At 34.5% G+C, this 12,363-nt stretch overlaps 1 protein-coding gene across 1 annotated transcript in view; it reads left to right on the forward strand.

Annotated features, from left to right (window-relative positions):
* Positions 1-12,363, forward strand: part of AK9 (adenylate kinase 9) — a 110,864-nt gene that overhangs the window by 65,200 nt on the left and 33,301 nt on the right. The window contains 5 exon segments of the mRNA XM_023533389.1: positions 3,090-3,176; positions 3,660-3,860; positions 4,235-4,356; positions 9,515-9,727; positions 11,242-11,502. Coding sequence (XP_023389157.1) covers positions 3,090-3,176; positions 3,660-3,860; positions 4,235-4,356; positions 9,515-9,727; positions 11,242-11,502 — 884 coding nt within the window.

Here is a 12,363-nt window from a genome sequence, read left to right on the forward strand (position 1 = left end):
CATACTTTATTATTAGTTATTAGCTATAAGAAAATATAGTCTAGCCCAGTGCTTCCCAATAGAAATATAATGCAAGCCACATATGTAACTGTAATTTTTTTAGTAGCCACATAGAAAATAAAAAACAGGTGAGATTAATTATATTTTATTTAATATGCTATATCCGAAATGCTATTTTGAAATGTAATCAGTGCAAAAATTATTGATGTATTTTACATTCAATTTTTCCTGCTAAATTGTTGAATTCCATGTGTATTTTATGCTTACAGCACTTCCCAGATTAGACCAGCCACATTTCAAATGCTCAACAATCACATGTGGCTACTGGCTACACATCAGCCACTGCAGGTCTAGCCATTCTTTTATTGAATGGACAGTGGGGCTGTTTCCAGTTTCTTACTGTTATGATATTTGGGACTGCTATAAACAATTCCTCTTTTCAATGAACCCTTAGGCTAGTGCTCCTATAACACTGAGCGCATGACTGTAATCCTTTACCTACCACTATATTTTAATGGGTAAAATATGGAGATAATATATCTCTCTCCCTTATTAAATCCCATGCTCCAAGAGGGTTTGTTTCATTCTCAGCATTTTTCAAACTGCCTGGCACACAATTCAACATTTGCTGACCTAATCTGAATGATAATTTATTTCTTCTCATTTTTTCTAGAAGTGGAAGAGACTGAACCTGAGGCTGAAGAAGAGTTTGAAGCTGATGAGACTGATGTTCCTGAAGGGTCTGAGGCCCATGAGATGGCCGAGGAGACCGGGGCGCTCTTACCTGAGGAGTCTGAAGCGACCGAGGTCCCTGAAAGAGAACCCGAATCAGGTTAGACTTTGTTGACAGCCGTGTCCTTAATTCTACTCAGGTCTGTTGATGTGTTTGTGTGCTCATACGTGTGTATGTGTGTTTATATGTTAATAAAATGGAAGCAGGCTAAGAATGGAAAGACGATCCTCTGGAATGCAGCCATTTAGTCCAAATCACATAATTTAGAGTGTGGTAGGAAAGCAAATTCTGCGCTGCCCTTCTTGGTGCTCAGGAACAGGGCCAGCTATGTCATTTGTGGTGCACACTATTCAAAAACCAGGAAAAGGTGCCATTAAAGGTACTATAATATAAAGCGCTTTCTTTTCTTCCATAATCGCTCTTGGCTTGTTATGGTTTGCCTTTTATTTCCTATTTAGTGTCATTAGGAATAAAGAAAAATCAAAAATGTAAATTATTAGCATGAATTTTACCATTCATCTTTATGTTATACAGTCCCATTTTTAAATGAAAATATAAGAGCATTTAACTCATATGCAGAATCAATGAAATTATACAATTTGTATCTCACAGCTCATACATACATATGTATTTCATTCTTACCAGAATACTAAGTCAGTTTTGTGCACAAAACTAATGCAGCTTTTTATTTTACTTCTTAATATGCACATATTCTACCAAAACTCTCTGCCTTTAGTTTACTAATGATTAAGAAAAGACTGAAAGGAAAAAGAACACTGGCTTGGCCTAAATTTCCCTTTCCTTCTATGTCATCATTTTCATCCTAAGTATTTAACTACTACAGGAAAGTAACATGAAAAAGAAAGGACATGATGGGGTTCCTTGGTCATTCATGTCCCTCCGCTGTCATCTTCCTTCTGCATCAGAAGCAAGTTGTAGTTCAAAGGAAAAACATGGTCTCTCAGGACTGTCAGCATCTTCCCCTGCCTGCAGTCACCATTCAGTCACACTTACTCCCACACATCACAGGTCCCCTGGAATTCTGTACTCATGATGGGGCATCGGGAACTCTCATGAGAATGAGATGGCAAGGACTGGCAAACACATATTGTGCATATCTCTGCTCATATGCATGCCCTCTTGTCCCTCCGGAGTTCCTTTGGATTTTGCTTACAAAACACGGTTCAAAGATAAAGTTATTAAAAATTACGAATTGACAATCAAAGATCATTAAACTAAATGTGAGGCCATTCTGAGTGATGCGCAACTGCACAATTCACATACACATGAAGCCAGCCCTGCTACAGGGATGCAGTTTGGAGGGTTGGAGTAGGGCAGGAAGGAATCTGTAGGCAATGAAAGTCACTCTTAGGACTGGATAGTAGGCTTAAAGCAACAAGACAGGGTACCACACCATAGTGGGAGTGCGGCTTGCAAATGCTTCCAAGCACAGTTCGTATTGGATTAGAAACTAATACTACAAACTAAAGGTCTTCACATACCTGCAGCCAGATGCCAGCCTGGGGCAGTTAAGAGCTGGGAGCCTGTTGTTAGCTGGGAAAAGAACCAGGACTAAGGGGAATTTTCACACTGAGAAATCTCAAGTTCAACACAAATAAATTTTTACTACAGGGGTTGGTATTAGCTCTATGGGGCAATAAATATAAAATCAGATTCCCTCGTGCCAGACAGAGGAATTAGCAGAATGTAATATCCAATTGCCTTTTAAGAGTCCCACACCTCTGCTGACTTGTGCTCCTACCCAGAAACTTCATTATTTTATCGAGTCCAAAACTGATCAGGCTGACAATTCTCCCACCCACCTACCTTTTCCAAGGAGACGGCCAATAAAATATCAAAAGAAGTAAAATGAAATGACATCCATTAAATAAATATGACACATCAAACATATCCCCAGAGTTCCAGTATCCACAGTATCTCACAATTAGTGTTTACTAGTATAACGATCTAGGGGACCGTTTAGTTTTATTGGCTTTTATCCTTACCGTTTCTCCCAGGGAACTTTCTTTGAATGTTCTAAAGCCAGCCTCCTACTCGGTTTAGGACCAGTTCTAGTTCAGTGCTGTACACATGACTGTTATCACTTAGAATTGTATGTACCATGTGCGTATCATTATTCTGGTCAATGTCTTTTAGTATATTTAAGAATATTCTTTATTTTCTTCTTTATACTATTAGGAGTTTTTATGCCATACTTTATCTAACAAGAGCTGTATTTTCAGATAGACGTAATATATACAATTTAAATTGTTTTGAAATATTTTTATGCCAAAACTTTAATAAAGGAACTATGTTTTAAAATTCATACACTAACTATTAGATTTCTTTTTTTAAGTATCTGAGACTACTGAAGAAACTACAGTTGTAACAGAAATTCCAAAAGAATCCAAAGATGACCTGGAAACTAAATTATCTGAAACAGGTTAGCTTATAAAATAAAAGTAGTTAGTGTATAAAAGTGCTTTTCATATTCTCCTGGCAAGGGGTCTAGTCTCTTATTTTAGGCATAGTACCAACATAGTACCAACTACTTATGTCTTTCTATGTTGTATGCCAGTCGATGCATTTATTTAGCTTGTTATATTAAAAGTGTATCTGGCCAGCTTATAACACTTTTTCAACAAATTTTATCTTATACCTTTTATGAACAGGTAAAGTTGCCATTTGAAATGCATATTGATTATCCAAATAAGTTTATTAATAAATAATACTTCATCTATAGCCAATATAAGAATGAAGCATAATTAAAATATAAATTTGTAAGTATACATCATTGCTTAGAACATTAAGTTTATTTCTTTGAAACGTTCTTAAAATATTATAAGATACAAATTATTTAGGCAATATGTCTAAAGATACCATCTTTGAAACCTCTTTTTTCTTTCCTTTAACCTTTACTCAAAAGTTGTACTACCCGAGTTTCCAGAAGATGCTTATCCTGATGTTCCTGAAATGGACCCAATTAAAGAGAAGATTAAATCCTTCAGCTACATCTGGAAATACCTGGAAATGGCAATTGTTGAGTCTTTCGTTCAAGTTTTCAACTTGGAGATTGCTGACAAAACTCCTGAGCAACTACTTCAAAAAGTAGTTGAGACTATGGAAAGTAAGGGTTGCAGTCCTAACATTGACTCTCAAGAGCAGATAATATTATTAAAAGCACTGTGAAAGGTTAAAGGCTTTCTTGATGGCCCATTAAGTAAAACATTCAACATATCCAGGTATGATGTTTAAAATATTTAACAACTCTCATAGCACAGGCACCCAGCAATCAGAACAGCCACGGAGCACAAACAGCACTGGCCAAACTGGCCAGTCATCACTCAAAGAATTTGTAAAGGCTGATTTGCAGACACATCTAAACAAAGACATCATTATTATGATTACTTTTCCTAATCTTTGACTATGGTAATAAGCTAATATCATTTTATTGTAAAAATATCTTCCCAAATATTTCTTCTTCTTTTTTTTTTATTACAGAACCTTTCCAGTATGCTGGGTGGGAGTTAAATATAGATGATTATGATGAAGAAACAGAAGACTATCAGGCTGAAGCGGAAGTCGATGAGGATTTAGAAGAGGAGGAAGAGGAAGAGGAAGAAGTAAGAGTCTTCTATTACTGCTTCTTCACATGGGTCGCCTTATTGAAAGTGGACATATCCAGGGTCGTAACTAGCACTCTTAGATGTCAAGAAAACAAGCAGGCATCCTCCATTTTATAAATACACATTTTCAACACACTTTGCCTCCACCCCAGCTTCCCTTGATTCTTGAAATGCCAGAGCTGTTTAGATAGTATGTTACACCCATGAAAAAAAAGAAAAGGAAATCTTTTAAATTTCTTTTCATGGAAAAATCTATAGGTATTAGAGACAGGAATATTTTATAAATTTAACAGAAGTGGGTGTTTTATGTAAAATACAGCCATGGTATCTTTGAGGGGCTGCTTACGTGATAATAATGAGTAGTATCTTCAAACAGGAATAACGTGTTTTAGGTGCCAATCTACTCCCTTAGCACCAGAATTTTGATAAACATTCTCAATTGATAGCTACCTAATCCAGTCATCTATCAATAATAAAATAGAAAGTGATTCTTCTCATTTTGGGCTTTATCAATGAACAAAATAATGTATTAAGTTAGATAAGCGTAACAGTTGTAATTGACTTAAACCCAGATATATGTGTATCAAACAACAAATGTTATGTAGTGTGATTCTGGTAACAACTTTCATTTCTTTATCACTGAGAAACTGCTGAGACCTTCAGTAAGGGTGACTAACAGCTGTGGGTTTTGCCCTATATTCAGATTCTCTTATTTCAATCATCCTTCTGCCATTCTTCTGTGTCCTGTTCTGATCTATAAGAGAATGGTCTCGTGCTTATATCTGCAGACAATTCCCAGGCTGTCTGTAATACTGCAAACTTATATTTGTAAGTATGGTCTTCATTGATAATATAGTGTCTTTTCTTGCCTTCCACTCTTCCTAATTTACTACGAGTCAGTTTTACCTGCTGTATTAGTGTCCTAAGGCTGCCATAACAAAGTACCACAAACTAGAAGGCTTACAATAACAGCAATTAATTCTCTCATGACTCTCAAAGCCAGAATTCTGAAATCAAGGTGTCAGTAGGGCCATTCTTCCTCCAAAGGCTCTAGGGAAAATCTCTCCTTTCCTGGCTCCAGATAGTCCCTGGCTTGTAGCCACTTAACTCCAATCTCTGCCTCTGTCTGAACATGGCCTTCTTCTCTTCTGTATCTTCTTCTCTTACAAGAACACTTGTCATTGAGTTTAAGGACCACCCAGATAAATGAATGGTGATATATCATCTTGAGATCCTTAATTACATCTACAAAGATGCTTTTTCCAAATAAGGAAGATATGGCTGCCAGAAATTCTGGAAGCCCATCTTCAGAAATTTTGATCTAGGAAGAAAAAGAGCCCTCTATCTTTACATTCACTTGGAAAAATAACAAGAAAGAACTTTCTTTCTCCCAGCCCAGTCAGTTGTCCTGACTAAACACAGTAACTAGAAGACTTAGTATGTATTGAACCAACCTCAGCCATATGCCCACCCAATGACTATGAGTTGGAGTGTTACTGTGATTGTCTGGTCCACTTGAGCTCCTTGGAATATGAAAGAAGCAGTTTCTCCATGAGAAGAGGGAGAAAGATTATGTTTCTAGAAAAGGGGAAGAAAGATGCTATACGGACAAAAGCAAAAGGTAATATGCTACATCATAAGAAAAATTCTAAGAAAGTGATTCTAAAATGTATACTAAAGTGTATACTAAAATGTTAACAGTCTTTCTGGGCAAGATGGAGTAAAAAAGTGTAGTGATTCTAAAGTGTATACTAAAATGTTAACAGTCTTTCTGGGCAAGATGGAGTAAAAAAGATCAGGTTTACTGTCCTGCCCCAAAACACTGAAAAGCAAGATGAAGTATATGAAACAGTTTCCAAGACATTGACAAGAGGCAGTGAAGCACAGTGGGCTCAGAGAGATGGGATGCAAATGAGGTGCACCCTATGACTTCCCCAGCTTACTGTCTATAAGGTCATGTCCCTTGCCTAGGCCATGGTTCAGGGAAGGAGGACCCAGGCAGAGCCTGACCAACTCCTTGATAGGAGGAGACAGAGCAGAGAATCCCAGGGGACCAAATTAGCTACAGTTCACAGGGAAGAGACCAGAGAGGAGAGAAGTGTGTAGAGAAAAAACTCCAGAGAACTTTAGAGCAGAGTACTGATCAGTTTTGCATGTAAGAATACTGTTCAGGGCCAGGATAAGTACTACCTGATGAGATTAGAGGGACAGTGCTTGGATCTCACACAGGCCAGAAACAATGCCTGTCCCCACTAACTGGACTGAAAAAACCTCATAATTTACAGGGCATTGGGTAGAGTACTAAAAAGGGTCTAGCCTCAGGAATGGAGATAATTAAACCTGGAATATTATGCAGCAAAAAAATATAAATAAATAAAAGAGCTGCTGATACATACATGCAACAACTTGGATGAATTTCAAAATAATTAGAAGCCAGGCAAAGAAGAAGCCAGGCAAAAGAAAAAATATACTGTATGATTACATTTGTATAAAATTCTAGGAAAAAACCAAACTAATTATAGTGACAGAAAGCAGAGCATTGGTTGCCCAGGGGTTGGTTAGGTGGGAGACAAATAGGGTCAGGAAGGAGGAATTACAAAGAGGCATGAGCAAACTGTGGTATTGACGAATGTGTTCATTATCTTGACTGTGGTGATGGTTTCACAGATGAACACACATGTCAAAACTTATCAAATTACATACTTTAAATATGTACTATGTTTTAATGTCAATTATACTTCAGTCAGGCTGTTAAAAGTGTTAATGGTGGTTATTATCACCATTATCTTTGAGTGATAGACGTACAAGTAATGTTTATTTTTTTAATTAATTAATCCTTGCCTCTCCTCCACCTCTTCTTCTTTGTCCATCCGTAATACGTATCACTGGTTAGGTCTGTTAGATCTATCCTCCAAATATCTTATCTTTTTCCTCATATTTTCCAACTCTTTATATTTCGTTCATATACTTAAAAATATGTCTTTCTAATCTTCTAATACAGCCATTAATTGTGGTCTCCTAGAGTAGTATATTAGTTTCCTGTGTGTACATATTTTATTAATTTCAGGTGTTTATACTTTTTAAATTTCAAGTGTTTATACTTTCAAGAAGTATTATCCTTCTAGGGTCAATTTTTTTGTTTTATTGCATTGTGATCAGACACCGCCATCTGTTAGATTTTCTTTCTAAATGCAAATGAGTTAAATAAGAAATTAAAAATGAAACTACAGACTATTTAAAAAGTAATGATAAGTAAAAGATCATATATAAAAGCTTTGTTGCATAGCAGAAGTAGAAATTAGAGTTACCAGACTAAAAATTTTAATTTCAGATAAATGAATAATTTTAATGTAAGGTTCATGTTTATGTATGCTACATACTAGGAACTTATTTTTTATCTGACATTGAAATATAACTGGAGAGCCTGCATTTTTATTTGCTAAGTCTGGCAACCATACTTTAAGTCTATTTATTAAAAAACAAGAAAGACTGGGAAAGTTAATTAAGCATTCAACTCAAGAACCTAGGGAAAAAAGCACAACAAAATCAAGCAAAAGAAAGTCAAAAGCAGAAGATTAAAGGCAAAAATTAATGAAATAGGAAAATAAAACCAAATAAAAATAATAGACCTAATTTCAAAAAATGAAAAGTTGGTTCACTAGCAAGAGCAATAAAATAGACAAACTTCTGACAAGTTGAAGAAGCAAATAACATTTGAAACAAAAATGTACTGGGATGTAATCAGATAAAAAAAGAGGGTTGTTTTAAATTACAAGAATTTTATGCTAATACATTTTAAAGTCAAGATGAAAAGGATTTTCAAAATATGAATTGCTAAAATTTGCCTAGGAACAAAGCAAGATAAAAACTGAACAAATAAAAATAATAGAGGAGAGTTTTAGGGTCATTTCTAATATACCTTCATTGATTAGATAATTTCTATGTTATTTAAACTCTTCCACATCATTGAAATATATTAGTACTTCCCAGGTTATTATGAAGCTTGCATAATCCTAATATACAAAAACTGAATAAGAGTGGTATAAGATAAGAGTCACGGGAATGCAAAGTATAGCGTAGGGAATATATTCAATAATACTGTAATAACTATGTATGTTGTCAGCTGGGTACTAGATTTATCAGGATGATCACTTTGTAAGTTATATAAATGTCTAATCACTCGAAACTAATATAATAGTTGTACACTTGAAACTAATATAATAGTGTATGTCAACTGTAATTGAAAAAATCAATCGTAATTTTAAAAATTTTAAAAAGAGTGGTGCAAGAAAAGTGGAGATTAGTCTCATTTCCACACCTTTAAAGAAAGTTGTTCATTATATCTTGTTTTGGGGAAAAGAAAATAACCGTGTAAAATATTAGTCCATTGGTATTTTTAAAAATAACATATTTGTTCCTAAATATGAATCTATTTTCGTATGTATATTAGTAGGATATACTTAGGGAAAAGGGTCTGGAAAGATACACATCAAATCATGAAGAGTGTTAGTGTAGTATTGGAAGGGAAAAGGTGAGAGGAAATTTTCATTCTTTATGCATTGTGATGTGTTTTGAATACTTTTATAATAAGCATGTATTTTATGATAGAAAAGTATTTTTTTAAATGTACTTCCACTGCTTTAAATAAATTGCAAGAATTCTTAAAAGCTTTACACATAGGTTCTTTATTTTTCACAAATGAAAATATAGTACACATTTCAGGTAGAATAGAATAAAATATTTCCATATTTTTTGATTACATATCCACTTAGTAGGAAACAAAGTAAATCCTGAAGCATCTTCTATCTCATTTCAGTGGGTAAGAAGTTGTGACTCTGACTCAGCTTTTACTTCTTGGGAATAGTATTATTTTAGAAACTGACCCTGCACCTGCACATTCTGGGGTTTTTCATTACAACCATGCCTGTAGAAGGCTGAGAACACCTTGATTCTGAGGGCTGCTTTATTTTCTTTATGAAAATAGAAGAATATAAATTTCTTTATTTTCTTTATGAAGAACTGGCCTTTATAAATTGTTATAAAAGTGTATTGTTATGGGTTAAATATTATTCGAGACATTTTTTAAAATTCTTTCTTTAGTATTGCATCAAAATACTTTTAAAAATATTCCCCAAATGTTAAATAATATTTCTAGAATGAAGAAAGAATAAAAGAGAAGAAAAGGCATCTGGGAGATACAAAGCACTTTTGTCCCGTGGTTCTCAAAGAAAACTTCATCTTACAACCAGGCAACACAGACGAAGCAGCTAAATATCGAGAAAAGATCTACTACTTTTCAAGTCCTGAAGCTAAAGAAAAATTTTTGGAGCATCCTCAGGAGTACGTGGCTCATACAGAACCATTAAAGGTGAAAACCATATTCTCATCCTTATGATTTCTCTGCTCCTGCATACTTTTTTAGGGACTTAGTACATCCATATTTTACTTAATAGTGAAGTCCCCTGTCTGGTATAATAATATAGTGAAAATATCTAAGTTTCAAGAAAAACTTTTTGGAATATAACCTAAAATAATTATCTCTTTTGATTTCTATAGTAATGCCTGTGTCAAACCAACACTTAGTATCTCTCTCATTAGCTGAAATGAAAAGACACAGCTAAATTTATTGCTTATAAATTTATTGTATTTATTTTATTCCTTAACTAGCTGTGCTGGTTAGTGTCTCTGAGCGGAGTGGTCTATTGACCCTAAGATGGGATTCAGGGGTTGGTGGCCTTTTAGTAGGTTGACATCATCTGAGGACATATGATTGCTCAGGTGAGACTGCTGTTGACCTAGTCCACACTCGGAGGCGTGATTATAGGGGCAAGTCCATGCCTGATTTTTTGATTCTCAAGAGCCAGGGCTGACACTGATTCAAAAGATTGCAAAAGAATGTTTCCTGAGGCATTGTCTTTGGTCAATTAACTGTTTTAAAACTCGTTCGAGTAGCTATAGAACGACCAATCTTTTTCTAAGTTTGTGGGAACATTTTTTTATCCTTACTTGTTGATCATCATTGAAACAGTTTTCTACCTTCTTTAAAAAATATTCATTACAGCCAGACATAAAAGAACAAATACTATATGATATGACTTATACAAGGTAACTAAAATAGTGGTTGCCAGGATCTGGGAGGAGGGGAGAATGGAAGTTTGTTGTTTAATGGATACAGAATTCTAGTTTGAGCTGATGAAAAAGTTATGGAGAGAGATAGTGGTGATGGTTGTATAACATTGCAAATGCACTTAATGTCACTGAATTGTACACTTAAAAATGGTTAAAATCTCTTCAAGTTTTTTCGTTATGTGTATTTTACCACAATTGCAATATTTTATTTATTTTTTAAACAAAGCACACACATAATGCACCAGCTTTAGACAGTCTGTATTTTAATTTTTTACTTTCTCGTCCTCTTGCACATGAGTATATATTCTTTCTAGTGTATGTAATATTTTGTAATCTTTTTTCATTAAACAATATCATAGAAAGTTGATGTATTTCTGCATAGATCTTACAAATGCTTGATCATTTTAACATATTGCATTAGTATAAGTAATCATTAGACTTTCTTACCATGCTAAAAAAAGGATTTTTCTATTCTATTTTAGTTAAAACTTAAAAAAAAAACTAAACTAATTTTATCAAATGTGGCACATGATAACAAGATGATCTTATGATTGTTGATGTTCTCTTGGGACTATCGCTGATGTAATGGATCATGTTCATTGATCTCCTAATGTCGAAACATCCTTGAGTTTGTGAAGTGACCATTATCTTAGGAGGAGTAGTTATTAGCTTTATTTTTTTTCCAAATTACTCAAAATTTCCTTTCTTTCACTTTCCCTTACCTCATCTCTCCTTACCTGCCCCCCATGGCAGGCTCCTCCATTAAGGATATGCCTTCTAGGCCCCCATGGCTCTGGCAAAACTATCTGTGGAAGACAATTGGCAGAAAAATTGGGCATTTTTCACATTCAGTTTGAAGAATTTCTTCAAGAAAAACTAATGCTCAAAACTGAAAAGAAAATTGGACCTGAATTTGAGGAAGATGCTGAGGAAGAACAACTTATAAAACAAGAACTTGAAGAGCTTGCAATTCAGGCTAATGTCACGATTGAGAAAGAAATTACAAAGAAGCTGGTAGTAATATTAATACTCTCTTTGCAGATAGTTGTGTTTACTGGTATTACTTTCAGAAAGTAGACTATAAGCAATATAAAACTCTGTATAATAAAGTTTGTAAGAAGGAGAAAAAAATTAACCCGTAAGAGTCATTTAAAAGTCATTCCCCCCATACCCCCATATGTTAAATACAGATCTTACTGCTCATCCAGAATATAAATTACTGTTTTACATGTCTCCAATAAAAAACAGAAAAGCTTTCCCTGATAAAACCGTTGTATAGAATTTATTTGAGACTATGCTACTTGATATGTCTGACCTAGACTATAAGGTTTTCTATTAATGTGGTCTCTGTTTTTTTTTTGTTTGTTTGTTTGTTTTTATTTTAATCACATAGCGTGAAAATCTGCCCCAGTGCCAATGGAGATCTCAAAATATTAATTTTTCATGATGCCTCGTGGGAAAGTTTGTATGTTTTAGGTAGTTTCTGTCTGGGATTGTAAAGAAAAAGTTCTTAATTCTAACTCACTTTTAACCATTTCAGATATAGCTAGACTCTTTTCTCAAATGATCCCCTGTAAATAGACCCAGGTACAGTTCGTATTTCAGATGACTGCCTGGCTAGCCTGTCTTTTAATCAGTATCTAGGCTGAATAATTATAAGACAGAGGACAAAAATAAGTTAAGCCTTACAAGTGTGTGATATGGATAGAACAAGGTTTTAGCAAAAAGTGATGAGGCAGATAGCCTGAGGCCTTGTATGAAAATAGTTTATGTTAATCACTAGTAACTCCTCTTAGCTATAGTAGATATAATTTAATATTTAAAACCATATTAAAAATTGGTATAAAAAAAAATGACCTGAGAAAAATGGGTCTT

Source organism: Pteropus vampyrus, unplaced genomic scaffold (genome assembly GCF_000151845.1).
Source record: "Pteropus vampyrus isolate Shadow unplaced genomic scaffold, Pvam_2.0 Scaffold101, whole genome shotgun sequence".
NCBI lineage: Eukaryota > Metazoa > Chordata > Mammalia > Chiroptera > Pteropodidae > Pteropus > Pteropus vampyrus.